General features: G+C 34.2%; 3 protein-coding genes across 8 annotated transcripts; 2 read left to right on the top strand and 1 right to left on the bottom strand.

Annotated features, from left to right (window-relative positions):
- The first annotated feature begins 75 nt into the window (after positions 1–75).
- MKK3 (mitogen-activated protein kinase kinase 3) lies at positions 76–4162 on the top strand. Of its 3 annotated transcripts, none has more exons than XM_028069658.2 (9): positions 76–451; positions 535–843; positions 1371–1589; positions 1681–1818; positions 1965–2132; positions 2488–2601; positions 2748–2855; positions 3210–3301; positions 3663–4162. In XM_028069658.2, the coding sequence occupies exons 1-9, from the start codon at positions 350–352 to the stop codon at positions 4021–4023; spliced, it is 1611 nt and encodes a 536-aa protein (XP_027925459.1). In that variant the 5' UTR covers positions 76–349; the 3' UTR covers positions 4024–4162. The 3 variants fall into 3 exon arrangements, with proteins under 3 accessions (XP_027925459.1, XP_027925461.1, XP_027925460.1); XM_028069660.2 differs by having other exon boundaries at positions 78–451; positions 621–843; XM_028069659.2 differs by having other exon boundaries at positions 78–451; positions 586–843.
- A 518-nt stretch (positions 4163–4680) lies between these two features.
- LOC114181487 (Transducin/WD40 repeat-like superfamily protein) lies at positions 4681–9348 on the bottom strand. Of its 4 annotated transcripts, none has more exons than XR_003603823.2 (17): positions 9122–9348; positions 8933–9045; positions 8150–8258; positions 7973–8034; positions 7827–7865; positions 7500–7596; positions 7294–7390; positions 7103–7166; positions 6954–7030; positions 6782–6860; positions 6420–6496; positions 6249–6333; positions 6103–6171; positions 5940–6007; positions 5822–5870; positions 5168–5642; positions 4681–5083 (listed from the first exon to the last, which is right to left on the bottom strand). XR_003603823.2 is itself a non-coding variant. In XM_028067956.2 (16 exons), the coding sequence occupies exons 1-16, from the start codon at positions 9186–9188 to the stop codon at positions 5262–5264; spliced, it is 1533 nt and encodes a 510-aa protein (XP_027923757.1). In that variant the 5' UTR covers positions 9189–9347; the 3' UTR covers positions 4681–5261. The 4 variants fall into 4 exon arrangements, 2 of the variants coding, with proteins under 2 accessions (XP_027923757.1, XP_027923758.1); XR_003603824.2 differs by having other exon boundaries at positions 4681–5012; XM_028067956.2 differs by having other exon boundaries at positions 4681–5642; positions 9122–9347.
- A 222-nt stretch (positions 9349–9570) lies between these two features.
- LOC114181108 (Pre-mRNA cleavage complex II protein family) lies at positions 9571–13284 on the top strand. Its single transcript, XM_028067459.2, has 9 exons — positions 9571–9820; positions 10278–10550; positions 10641–10674; positions 11230–11399; positions 11541–11724; positions 11823–12003; positions 12333–12432; positions 12721–12848; positions 13006–13284. Exons 2-9 carry the CDS (start codon positions 10289–10291, stop codon positions 13057–13059), a joined length of 1113 nt encoding a protein of 370 aa, XP_027923260.2. The 5' UTR covers positions 9571–9820; positions 10278–10288; the 3' UTR covers positions 13060–13284.
- The last annotated feature ends 682 nt before the right edge of the window (positions 13285–13966 follow it).

Genomic DNA, 13966 nt, shown 5'->3' with positions numbered 1-13966 from the left:
TGTTATGAATATTAAATCTCTTACAAGATAAAGAAACAGAATAGTATATAAATACTCTAATAAAACACATGAGAGGCAAAGAAATCTGATTTGTATTTGCAACATTTGATTTGATCTTTTGTATGTTAGATACAAATCCACGGGTTCGACTACCCTGACGTAGCTAACACACCGCTTTGTTATCTTGAATCTCACGAACACATTGTGTTCCTTCCCACCCCAACAACCCACGCAAAAACCTTAAATCGCACGCTGTAACTGAAACTCCTTTTATTTGTTTTTTTCGCCTTAGATTAGAACCTCAAAAGGGTCGCGTTCAATTTTATTTTTCATGTGAATCCTCAAAACAATGTCTGGGTTGGAGGAATTGAGGAAAAAGCTTGCACCTTTATTTGACGCTGAGAAGGGTTTCTCATCGAGTTCAACCTTGGATCCCAGCGATTCTTACACAGTAACCCTCTCTCTCACTACTGTTCAGTGTTTGTTGTTAATTTGATTGAAATGGGTATCAATGGTTTTATCTAATTTCGTTAGTTTTTTCCTTATTGTGTTTTTGGGTTTTGGTTGATTGGTTCAATTGACAAGTTTTCGGATGGTGGAACTGTGAACTTGTTGAGTAGATCATATGGGGTTTACAATATCAACGAACTTGGGTTGCAGAAGTGCACATCATCAAGGTCTTTGGATGAAACTGATCACAGTGAGAAAACATATAAGTGTGCTTCCCAAGAAATGAGGATATTTGGAGCAATTGGTAGTGGTGCCAGTAGTGTTGTGCAGAGAGCTATGCATATACCAACACATAGGATTCTGGCATTGAAGAAGATCAATATATTTGAGAAGGTACGTATTGATTCTTGTGATGTTTCACTGTAAAACTCATGAGGGTTACTTGTGGTTACTAATTTAATCTGAATCTCATGTGGGGTAATAGGACTATGTCTTTTCATGTTACTTTTGGTTGTTTTTAGTTTCTAAAAGTTTGATTAGAATGCGCAAACTATGTAAAGGTTTTATACTATTATCCAATCACAGATTGTTATACTTGGTAAAATTGTTGACTTTTGTGATAGTTACTTTAAGAGTCATATTTTGGGTTATGTTTAATTAGTTGATAAATGTACAATTTTCACACTGATTGTGCATGAAAATTGAACTCTCTTTATACAAATTTCACACTAACAAACATGCATTGTTGAAAGCACTATATACGTTATCTGGCTGTCTAAATGTAGTATTATATTGATATTGATTCAGGATTGGGTAGTACACTCTTGATCTTTGTTTTCAAAACAGTAGAAACTTTGTTATGGCAATAGTTGTTATCATCACCTTTTTGCTTAATGTCTGTAATTGTTTGTGCCAATTAGGAGAAAAGGCAGCAGCTCCTTACTGAGATAAGGACATTGTGTGAAGCACCTTGTTATGAGGGTCTTGTTGAATTTCATGGAGCATTTTACACCCCAGATTCCGGACAGATAAGCATAGCTTTGGAGTATATGGATGGAGGATCACTTGCTGATATCTTGAGAATGCATGGAAAGATACCAGAACCTATTCTATCGTTCATGTTTCAGAAGCTACTAAATGTAAGGAAAATAATCTTGTATCTGTGTTTTTCAGTTTTTGCTTTCAGAAAACACTAGGGTATGTGACTCTTGACCTTTTATCTTTTGGAAGGGTCTAAGCTATCTGCATGGAGAAAGACATCTTGTTCACAGAGACATAAAGCCTGCCAATCTATTAGTAAATTTGAAGGGAGAGCCAAAAATTACTGACTTTGGAATTAGTGCCGGCTTGGAGAATTCAGTGGCAATGGTTGGTATATTCTATTTGTCTCAGTATGTTGTCATGTATTGCTTCCATAAAATTGTTTTCAATGTCAATAATTATATTGTTTGGTCGTTATTACAACCGTGCTGCAAAGTTCATGTTCATAAAAAATGAAAATTGCTCCTTTGCAGTGTGCTACGTTTGTTGGAACTGTTACATACATGTCACCGGAGAGGATTCGGAATGAAAGCTATTCTTATCCGGCGGATATTTGGAGCCTTGCTCTTGCTCTTCTAGAGTGTGGAACTGGAGAATTCCCATATACAGCTAATGAAGGCCCTGTCAATCTTATGTTGCAGGTGTGTGTGCAATACATATTGAAGTTATTTGTTTTCTTTTGTTTGATTGAAAGTAAATGTTTATCATGTTTTATTTACCTGTCTTTTTCTTATCACTTGTATAAAAACCTGTCACCTGAGATAATAACATTAATCACTCAAAAGGAAGCAAAGTATGTATAATTTAGCTTTGTAATAATGCCATAAATTTTGGATAAATGTGATGATTCATACCATGTGTTGTAAGGCATAAAATGTAAATCAATGATAAAGAAATATGTCCTATCCCTTTATAAATGGCTATTCTGTTTCTGTAATCTGATTTCATGCATGTACTTCTTCTCTCTGCGATTAATTATACCTTGTTTTGTGACAGATTCTGGATGATCCATCACCATCACCATCAAAAAACAAGTTTTCACCAGAATTCTGCTCCTTTGTTGATTCTTGCCTGCAAAAGGATCCAGACACTAGGCCAACAGCAGAGCAGGTGAGAAATATGAGATAAACCTTAATGTCATACAACCATATATACAACCTTAATGTTTTCTGTAACACTTCACCCAAAACACAAATATATTGGTGATCATGCATTTTTTTTTTACTATCTGATGATTCTGTGTTGTCCTAATGCAGCTGCTTTTGCACCCTTTTATCAAAAAGTATGAGAATGTAAAGGTAGATTTAGCCGGATTTGTTCGAAGCGTTTTTGATCCTACACAAAGAATGAAGGACTTGGCAGACGTAAGTGGCTGCCAATTTCTATCCATATATTATTTAAACTGCCATGCTTATTTGATTCCATTGTTGTGAGTAAAAAACATAAAACAATGAGTGGCCATTATTTAGTGGGAAGAAGTTTTGCCTTTCACAGGTTTCTTAATGATAATATGAGATAAAGTTTGCAATGCGCAGTTTAAGCCTTCTTGCAATCTGTCTAGATGAAATGACAAGCTGTTTTTTCTATCAATGAAGAAAAATTAGAAACTCATTTGCTTGTTTTTCATGGATACTGTTCTTGCTGTGTTCGCTGTTTATGTCAACATTTTAGAGATTTAGAGAGGCTGCAATTTTTTACTTTGGATTTTTCCTCTCCAGATGTTGACAATACATTATTACTTGCTATTTGATGGGCCTGATGATATGTGGCAACATACAAGGAACTTATATAGTGAAAGCTCGATTTTCAGGTGTGTACTGTCTTCTATGTTTTATTTCTGCATCAAGAAAATGTCATTTGTAAAACTTTACTCTCCTTTTACCATTATTGAAAAAAACAACAATATTTGCATGAAAGCAACTTGCTGCTGTAAGTGCAGCAATTTGTATTAACATACCCATGTTATGCACATATGAAATGCAACATAACTGAGTAAAATTTATTTCTGGATTTTCCATTATGTCAAGGGCATGCTCAAATTAAGTAGATTGTGGTTAGTTAATCATTTTAGAATATAAAAAAAATGGATAATAGCATTTTGCAAACTTGGTTCCAAGGTTTTCTCAAAACATCAATCACTAACAACACCATTATTCTTCTACTTTTTGTAGTTTCTCTGGAAAACAACATTGTGGTCCAAATAACATCTTTACATCTCTATCAAGTATTAGAGCTACACTGGTTGGTGAGTGGCCTCCTGAGAAGTTGGTGCATGTTGTTGAGAAGCTTCAGTGCCGTGCTCATGGTGAAGATGGAGTTGCAATCAGAGTGTCAGGATCCTTCATAATTGGAAACCAGTTCCTCATATGTGGAGATGGCATTCAAGTAGAGGGATTGCCAAACTTCAAGGATCTTGGAATTGATATTGCTACCAAAAGAATGGGCACATTTCATGAACAATTCGTAGTGGAACCCACAGGTCTTATAGGATGCTATTCCATTGTGAAACAAGAGCTATACATTAATCAGTAATGTTGTTATATTAAGTTGTGGTATCTCACTGCGTCACTCAGAATTTAACAACACACTTCACACGTGTAAAATATACAAATTTTCTTGTATCTATGCTCTGAAAAATTGTTGATAGTGATATGAGTTCGTTTAAATTTAATGTCTTATTGTTTCAGCTAATGTAGAACTTTGCACCTTTTTAAAAGAAGCTTTAGAAGAATGTTTTACTTGGTTATGTGATGTTTCGTGTATAAAATTTCAATTATTATTTGACTGTAAAAAAAACATTTTTATTTGATAAAATTTTAGACCATTACTTTAGTCTTTTTAAAAGAATGTAATTTTTTATTCTAGCATCTTAATTTTTTATAAGGATGTCACTTCAATGAACAGATTTTTGAACACCACAATATTTTTACACTGACGGTTAACTATTTAATTTATCTCCAAATTATATTAACAGATTAATATGTGGAATATAAAACGCTTAAAATAAAATAGAGGAGGAACTTAATTTTATGGTTTTCTTGAAATAAAGGTCAAATTCAAATTACAGTCATATTTTTATTAAAACTAAGTCAAAATTATCGAAGTTCTTGGACACTTACTATTGTTTTTCTAACCGTATCATTAACAATATATATTAAATAAAATTATATTAAGAATGACTATACAGGATGATAATAAATGTCGTCGCTTTTGATAATAACTTGACCAAGACTCGTTTGCCTTGAATAGTACGTGCAAGCAGTAAAGCCAACATTTTTTAAGATGGAAATGATACATCAACACATTCATTCCAAACACAACTACACTTATTACTTTTTTACCTCACTTGTGGAGTTTGATGTCTAAATCACATTAAAGTGGGCATTTGAGTCAGCATCACTTTTTTTGGGTACTTGAATTGGGTAAAACCTGATAGTCTAATTGTCTCTCGCAAATAAGCAGCAGGCATTTGTCCAGCTTTTCATGTTTTCAGCCTTTTGCCCCTCCCTCCCCAGCTTGATCTGAATTTGGTGTATAAAACAAATATTGTTGCTATAACGAATCTTTTGTCGTAATTTACATTTAAAACAACCTATGGAGACAATAACATATTCCTTAGATCATGTCTACATCTGCAAATAACGGGATGTATGCAACCTCAGAAAATGAAGCTTACCCAGAATCATGGCTTAAGAGATTCCAAGCCACCCATGAAAACAATATGTGCAAAAGCCTTTTACTTGATCACAGAATTCCGTTGCTTAACAAGCCTACAAGGTTCTTGAAGATGCTGAAAAGTAGTCTCGGATAGTTCTTTTTAAGGAGGATGGAGGGTTCAATACAGATGAGGGGCTCTTCAAAGCAGATTCAGGAGTTTTTTGAGAAGCTGCATTAGGATCAAATCCTGAGGAGGAAAGTTGGTTCGTGTGGCTTTCAGATATGTTCATTTTAGGTGGTGTGATTGGAGTGGGTGAGAAAATTGGGTGTAGTTTATGATCGGGTAAAAGAGCATCTTCGTCTGTTTTAGAGTACGTTTTGCCATTATTTAAAAGGATTTTGCACTCTGTACTAGGAATTGCCATTACTCTTCTTCGAACCGAAGATGCACATTGTGTTCTAGAAACGTAACTGTTTTTATTCCATATCCGAACCTGAAAATAGCATATTGAGGGAAATTAGAATGCTGAAAGAAACAATTTGTGGCCTTTTTAAACACATGGGTTAATAGACACAACTAAACTGGAAGACATTGCAGATAAAATTCAGTATCTGGTTTAAAGTCAAATAAATTCGAAGTTAAAATAATAAGAAAACAGTTGGATTCGCTTACTGTAAAGTCATCAGAACAAGTTGCGAATTTGCCATTTTCGGAGCTACACCTGTCAAATAAGTAGTGTTAAAAACAAATGTTAAAGAGAGCTAGAACCACACCAGGTTTCCAGAATTACCAGTTAACTGCTGTAACTTCACCATCGTGAGTTTTCAAAATAGTAGGATCTTCCAGAGGCTTGTCAACCTGAAATTCGAAAGTTCAGTGAAATTATATCCAAACAGCAACATGTGCATCAAACCTAATAATATCTCATTGTAATTTATAAGTAAGAATGAAACCTTCCAAACATAGGCATTTCCATCACTAGAACCACTGACAATGTTTGACGCATCAGGGCTAATTGCGGACTGAAATTGCACACATCAACAGTTAGGAGTTAGGACAGAAACGGAATGCAGAAGATTTAGACAGGTGCAATTCTCACCTTTACAAAAAATGATTCTATTCGGCACCCAGAAAAAGATTTTAAAGGCCCTTTCTCAAGTTGAAGGGTGTTGTACAAATAAATTCTGCAAAAAGAAACGGTAGATTTTATATTTTGCTATATATTCTTAACTTAGAAGAAAGAAACATAGACACTATCAAAGGATGATACCGGTTATCCATGCAGGAGGCCGAAAGAAAAAGTCCAGTTTCATCTTGGGACAAGCTAGATATTCCGTGCAAACTTTGCTGAAAAGACAACGAAGAAGACTGTCAAGAGACTCTAGACAATATCATTTAAGTTTTCCAATACATAAAATTGTTTTCATGACATGAAAGGCACAATACACCTGACATTTGCTACCACATTTACATTTTAACTTTAAGGGTGCTGTAGTGTTTATTCTAAGTTGAGGCTATAACCTTTTAATACACTCAAGAATCATGATCCAATTTATCCAACACCATTAATTGGTAACTCACAGAAAGTATAAAAAATATATTTTCCCTTTAGAGAGCAAAGTTCCAACCAACCTTTTCAGTTGACTGAGGATATGGACACGTCTGAGTAACACTATTTTTTAAATTTCTGGTATCCCAAAACTTCAACACGCTGAAATAAACCAATTTGTTAGTCAAACCAATCAATTAAGGTAAAAACACTGAAAAAAATCAAATGTTCACTAATATGAATTTTCCAACTAACCTATCCACTGCGCCAGCAGTTGCTACGGAAACCTGGTCCTTGAGGCAAAGAACAGACGTAATGCTCATGGAAGCGGCCTGACAATTTGGAATTGTTAGAAAAGTTTAGTTTGCAGGATACAAAGGAACCTAGATCCATCAGAAACTAACCTTTACCTTTCTAGTTCTTCGTGCTTGAGATGAAACATGTGCTCCGTTAACACCACCCATTGAACTAGCAATCAAATGATAATAAATTAAATTTAAATAAAATATAAAGTTCATTAAGGACCAATAACTAAACGATCAAGAAATCAGTAATTTCATGAGTTTTTCAAATTAAAAAGAAAAAAGTCAATTACCATATGCTAACTTCTCCCCGCCTACTCTTAGCAGTGGACTTGCATCTCAAGTCCCAAATCCGAAAGGATCCATCTCTAGAACCAGATACAATAATATCTGAAAGTTGGAAAAAAATGAATATTAACAGCTAATAAATCACCGTGCAGTTATAAAAAAACCGTAGTTCATGCATAAACGCAGTGACGCAGGTAAAACGAAACACAACCTGCATTAGTTGGATGGGGACACATAGATTTCACACTTCCCGTGTGACCGATCAACACTCCAAGACACTTCTGTTCTTGAACATCCCATAATTTTATCTGTAAACATACAATAAGAACATTCAACACAACCATCTTGAAGAAAAACTGCTTATTAAATACTATATCCGTTTACAAAATGATCACAAAAATTTAGTCAATTCTAACTCAGTATGATTAAATCAGCATTTATATATACTTAATTTAATATAAATTTAATCAACAAGATCTGTTATGAAGAACTGTGCATTAATCAACCATTGCTCTGAGGATGCAACAGAGTGACTTACTGTTTGATCACCGGATGCAGTGAGAATCTGCATATCCTCCTGCAAATAATTACAAACCATATCAAGTCATACACAAAACACTAAAAACAAAATAGCTCAAATAATAATGCATTAAATGAATTAAAAGATATATGAATTGCACTTACCTTAATCCAACAAGTATCAAAAACAGCATTCTGATGTGAAACCCAATCGCAGATCTTCTCTTCTTCTCAGAGTTAAAAAGGAAAAAATTTCACACAACTGACCACAAAACTCTGCTGCTTCTATGTTTATTTCAACATATAAATCAAAACAAATAAATAAGAAAAAAGAAAAAAGACCTGTGTTTTCTTCAAAGTTTGAGTTAACAGGGCCCTTGCGACGAGTATCAAACAAGCTAACGTAGCCGTCTTCATCAGACACAGCAAGAATGTGTGCAAATTTGGCAGTCTGCGAGAAAAAATAAATAAGGAGCCCAGGTTATAATTGCAGTTTCGTCACAATGTTTTCTATTGTAGAAAATTGCAAACAAACGCAGCCAATGCAGCTGCAATTACAATCACAGTGACTTCTGAAACCTCAACACTGCACTCAAAATTCTAGTAAATTGCAGACAAATAACACAGCGGTCAGTCCTAACAAAATGCGGACGAATGCGTCAACAATTGCAATCACGGCGACTTTAAAAACCTAAACACACAATCAAATTCCTAATAAATTGCGTATATATGCACACGATTTCGCTACTATTCCTTAAGTACATATTTGATTTCGTGTCGGTTTAAATCAACACGAATCCATGTTTCACACTGAAGAAGTTTCTTCGAATATCTTCCATTTTTTTTCACATCCAAAAAATAAATCCAAATCTTCAAATGTCAATCCGAACAGACACAGACAACACAGTCAAAACAGTAATAAAATTCAGACAAATGCAACTGGAACATCCGCAATCACAACCGCAACGACTTCAGAAACCTTGAATTACAGACGAAAGCAGCTCGTGACGAATTGCTTCAAAAAACTGTGACGACGTGGCAAAAACCGCGGTTGCAAACAGTTATACAAAACATTAAAAGAAGCCAAATATATAGTGAAAGTGGAAGGTTTATTAGCGTGAGTACCTTGCCGAAGGAGAGAGAGAGAGGAATGGTGTCTTCGGCATTGTGCTGTACGTCGATGGATCCGGTTTCGTTGAAGGCGGAGACGAATCCGTCCATACGCGGTCGTTTTCGAACTGCGGACAAATAGAAAGAGAGTGAGAAAACGACGTGAGAGTTTTCCAGTGAAAATCGTGTTCGAGAGAGAAAAACCTCGGAAGAGTTCTCTGGAGGCGACGTGAGTGAAGAGAGAGTTAGAGCTTCGAGCGTCCATGGCCATTGAGAGAAGAAGAAGATGAATAACTGAAGAAGAAGAAAGGGATCAAGGATTAGGGTTTGATTTGGGTTTAGGAGTGAAGGAAAAAGGAGGGAAGAAGAAGAAGGATTATAATTTATATTTGATGGTAGAGTTTGGGCGCCATGAATGAGAGGGAACATTCGCGGGAACGCACTTCAATTCATTTTCGGAACTAAAAATTTATTAATTTCTGTCAAATATTTTAAATAAAAAATTACAAATAAACGTTGTGTTGGGCTCCCTAATTCGGTTATTGCTTCCTGCACTCCCCCTATTTTCTATCTACATCCTCATTCAATACACGAAATACCTTAATTGCCCTTGCTTTTTTTTTAATTGTGCCCTACTTCTTCTTCCCCTCCTCTTTTCCCTTCCCCTGCGCAGTCCCTTCTTTTTCCCGCAACCTTTGTAGCTGACGTTCTCTTCACCGGCAAGGAGGAAGTCGCATCCCCGGCGAGCGGCGGCGGCGTTATCCCTTACTTTGCAGCAGCGGCGACGGGCTTCTGTCCTCCGGCGACGAGGACCGTCTATCCCTAGCCAGCGGCGTCTTCTGCTTCTGTTCTCCGACGGCGAGGAGCTGAAACCGCAGCCACCAGCGGTCCCTCCAAGCGGCGGTGTGCTGTCTTTCTCTTCCTTGTGTTTTTCTGTTTTGGTTGTTTATCATGACATGTTGAAGTAATTGGTCATTGTTTGTTTGTTGATGATTGTCTGCATAGGGTTAGATCCTGAATTTGTATTACAATTCCATACTTTAATTGCCAAAAAAGATATTGCATAATAAAATTATAAACATAACATTGTTTTGTAACAATGCTTTCTATGATTTCTGTGATTCTTTGCAGCTTGCTTCTACAGGTGGCTGATTATTATTATTTGTTCTTCATTTCAGTCATATTATTAGTGTATGTGACAAAAACAGGTGGCTTAAAAAGTAGAGATGCTTTAAAACTAATTTTGGAGAAGGAAATGTTTTAAAATTTTGTTTATAGATTGCAGTATTTGGAAATTTGCATGACTCACAAGCAAAAAAGAAACTGCCTAATCGATAAAAGCTGTCTTGCAATTTTACAGAAAGAAAAGAGATGGATTCTTCTCCTCCACGGTACATATACATTCCAGATCAGTGGTCACAGGCTGCAGAATCCATTTCTTGCAGTTCAACACCTCCTATTGTTTTTATATGTGGTGCCAAAAATTGTGGGAAGACAACCTTTTCCCGCTATCTATTAAATATTGTGTTGCAGAAATACACCAAAGTAGCTTATCTGGATACTGATGTTGGCCAACCTGAGTTTACTCCTCCTGCTTTTCTATCACTAACCATTGTTCATAAAGTAACTCCAGGTTGGTTTGTGAATCCTTGTCTTAATTTTTTCAAAATAGTTTTTTATAATTCATATCAAAATTATTCATTTCTTTTTTTAATTATTTTAGATTTCACCGTTCCATGCCTGAAAACACCAGAGAGGTATGGTACTATCTCATCTCAATAATTTGGGAGCTCAAATTTGTTTTTTTGTTATGTTACCTTGAAACATTTGACTAGACTGCTGATTTGTGACAGCATTTAACATCTACTCAGTATTCATGTGAATTGTGTAAAGTTTTTGCATGTTGTATTCTCCAATTGTCAGTTATGTCAAGATGATTGATACAAATGTGTATTTCATGCTTCTGGACTAAGTAGAACCCATCTTGACAACAGATATCTGTTATACAAAATAGAAAAAATATTATACATTGACATTTTTCATATGATTTTGTTTTGTACATATCTTCCTTTTTTTTAAGAAGCTGTAAAAGTCTAGGGTCCCAGGCATTATTCTCTGTGTCTTATTTTAGGGAATGGAATGGTTGGGATAGGGGTTATTTCCGATTGCTGTGAATTTTTTGTAGACAGAGTTGGACGACATATTTTGTGCCTTGGATCTGTGTTCAGCCCTGTATTTGTCAGCCAATTTGGGTATTCTATGATTAAACATGTGATGGACTTGTTGGCTATCTGTCGTTTTTTTTGTAACAGGTGTCTTTTCTTTGGTGACGTTTCTTGTAAAAGAGATCCATCAACATACTTAAGTTATGTCTTTGCCATTTATGATTATTACCAAAAGGAGTATGGCATCTCTGTGAACGGAGAAAATCCTTGTAATATCAAGTTGCCTCTTATTGTGAATACTCCTGGCTGGGTGAAAGGTAAGCTCAGTTTTTTCTGCTGTTAGTCTGATTCATGTTAATCCTGCATTTGTACTTGAAACTATTTCTTTTCTAGAATTATAGTGATATATAATCTATTATGGTACTTTGTTCCATGATTTCTTTTCTGTGGCATTTCAGGTGTTGGTTATGATGTATTAGTGGACATGTTGAAATATATTTCTCCAACACATGTTGTTAAGATAAACACATCCAGTGAAAATAAGAATCTGCCTGCTGGAGAATTCTGGCTAGATGAAGAACATGATGGAACAATTAACCTAATTGAGATAAATTCAGCTCGTCAGGATTCATTAAATAGATCGTAAGTTCAAATTGTTATCAGTTGCAGCTGCTAGTTTGGCCCTTTAATTACCATTTTTATGCTTTAAGTAACATATAATATCCTTATTTGTCCCCCAGGGTACCTTTTCCGAAGGATGCCCGTCCCCTACATGATATACGAATAATGGCTTATTTCAGACAGTGCTTTTCTAGAGATTCAAATATTTCTACTATCAAGGAACTTGCACATGCCTTGGCCTCTCACTGTCCTTATGAAGTTCCCATTGCAAGCATAAAGATTAGGCATCTTCATTGTGAGGTTGGCTTAAGTTTTGCTTGCTACCTGTTCTAATTATGAGTTATACAACACTTCAGTATGGTTGCTACCTTGTTACTTTATGATTTAGAAGTTAAAGTTGCATACATCTAACCCTTCACAGGCACCACAACAATGGAGTCTTGTGAATGAGTTGCCCTTAATGAGTTTGGTTTTTGATGCATTTGGTCCACTTTTTTAATTTTAATCTAACTTGATTTTCAAATATTTTATATATAAATGTGTTGTTTCCTTCTTAGGAATCTCAGCAATATTTCTTATGTCTATTTATTTATATAATTCATTTTAATGATCTACCGGTATCTTTGTAGGTCCCAAGCTCTGAAATATTCTTCAGTTTGAATGCTACTATCGTTGGCTTAGCTGTTGATTCTGAAGGACCTGAAAATATACCTTGGTGTTTTGGCCTTGGTAGGTCATTTGACTAACTTCCTGAATTTGAAGTGTTTCATTATGTTCTGTTCTGAAACAAGGGATAATTTTTTACTGAAATACTTCTGCATCATTGAAATTTTAGATTAAAAACTAAAAAGGTTGCCATACTGAAAATGCCATGCTTGTAAAGATGTTGAAGAGGAAGAATAAAACAAGAATATGATGGTCACAAATCAAAAAGGCTATTTATTCTAGTTGAGTAGTTATGCATCTTGATAATTCTAAGCAATTTATTTTTTAACACATTGATTTCTTATGTTTCAGGGATTGTGAGGGGCATTGACACAGTTAAAGGTGTGCTCTATGTCATTACTCCTGTGCCACATAGTTCCTTGGAAAAAGTCAACCTCTTGCTACAGGGTTATATCCAAATTCCCTCTTGTTTGTTGCAGGCAAGATATTGTTTTACATTCTTTTTCTTTCTTCTTAACATAATATTATAGAAATAAAAGATAATATTTAACACTATAATTATTATTATTTTTTACTCTCTCTGATCTCATTATTAAGTAATGTATGTTTCTTATAAAAAAAATGACTTCTTTTCAGGTCCAGGGATGCATCTCACCATACATGTCAGCAAATACTTTGGCTATAAACTAGTTATTCATATGTTAGCAAAGAGAATTATTTCAGTAGCATATTAGTAGGGTAATAGCCATTATAATTTACTTATATTAGCATTTTTCCTTATTTACTAAAATCCAATTTTGTTTTCAGCTATTTATTTTTATGGCAAGTACATGTACATCTGTGGATATTTAGCATTGAAATTATACTCATGATTGCTTGCAGTATGATTATTTCCCTTGGAGATTGGGATTTTAATATCCTTTTTTTTCATGTTCTATTAATCTCTAACAATGTAGTTGTAAAGAAATATTGTAATGGTTAAAGTCTGGCAATGTTCTCTGTGTGCAACTCTAAATTTGAGAAAGAGATCAAGAATGGAAAGTTTGAAGTGATATATTTGGAAATGAACAGTGTTCTGTCTAGAAAGGCAACTGAATGTTAAGAAATATATAAATATGACTCATTTACTTATAAAAAAATCTATTGTTTATAATATATATATTACTGTTTGAGGTTTTGTAAAATAAATTAATGTCAAAAGATTAATTTGTTTTTAGAAATGTAAATTATAATTAAAATAAAGAAAAATAAGTAATTTTTTACTAGTAGATATTAAATTTATTTCACAAAATATCAAAATTTAAATTATTTTATTTTATTTATTATTTAAATTATTTATTTTATTCAAACTAGTGAAAATATGTGTATTAACTTTCTTTTATAACTAATGAAAATTAAAAAACATGTAATTGAAAATTAAATGTTTTAACAGTTATTAAAATAAAAAATACTAAAATTTATATGAAAATTATAAAAAATTAATATAAAAGTGTATAGTGTTGTAGTTACATAGCATTCAACCGATAATTATTATTCATTGTAGATAGTCTTCTTACAAAAATAAAAAATAATAAAATAAATTATATTTATAGATATC

This window comes from Vigna unguiculata, chromosome 4 (genome assembly GCF_037176805.1).
Source record: "Vigna unguiculata cultivar grain cowpea cultivar isolate G323 ecotype 2 chromosome 4, ASM3717680v1, whole genome shotgun sequence".
Classification (NCBI taxonomy): domain Eukaryota; kingdom Viridiplantae; phylum Streptophyta; class Magnoliopsida; order Fabales; family Fabaceae; genus Vigna; species Vigna unguiculata.
Note: the sequence above shows the minus strand (reverse complement) of the source record. Positions and strands in the feature narration are given on the sequence as shown.

Excerpts from the sequence above, each read along its gene's own strand:
- MKK3 (XM_028069658.2), top strand. The coding sequence starts at position 350 with ATGTCTGGGTTGGAGGAATTGAGGAAAAAGCTTGCACCTTTATTTGAC. Across the intron at positions 452-534 it reads ATCCCAGCGATTCTTACACA|TTTTTTCCTTATTGTGTTTT; the intron begins GTAACCCTCTCT and ends TAATTTCGTTAG. Across the intron at positions 1,590-1,680 it reads TGTTTCAGAAGCTACTAAAT|GGTCTAAGCTATCTGCATGG; the intron begins GTAAGGAAAATA and ends ATCTTTTGGAAG.
- LOC114181487 (XM_028067956.2), bottom strand. The coding sequence starts at position 9,188 with ATGGCCATGGACGCTCGAAGCTCTAACTCTCTCTTCACTCACGTCGCC. Across the intron at positions 7,866-7,972 it reads TTGATACTTGTTGGATTAAG|GAGGATATGCAGATTCTCAC; the intron begins GTAAGTGCAATT and ends AATTATTTGCAG. Across the intron at positions 7,391-7,499 it reads TCCCCATCCAACTAATGCAG|ATATTATTGTATCTGGTTCT; the intron begins GTTGTGTTTCGT and ends TCCAACTTTCAG.
- LOC114181108 (XM_028067459.2), top strand. The coding sequence starts at position 10,289 with ATGGATTCTTCTCCTCCACGGTACATATACATTCCAGATCAGTGGTCA. Across the intron at positions 10,675-11,229 it reads TGCCTGAAAACACCAGAGAG|GTGTCTTTTCTTTGGTGACG; the intron begins GTATGGTACTAT and ends TTTTTGTAACAG. Across the intron at positions 12,004-12,332 it reads TTAGGCATCTTCATTGTGAG|GTCCCAAGCTCTGAAATATT; the intron begins GTTGGCTTAAGT and ends GTATCTTTGTAG.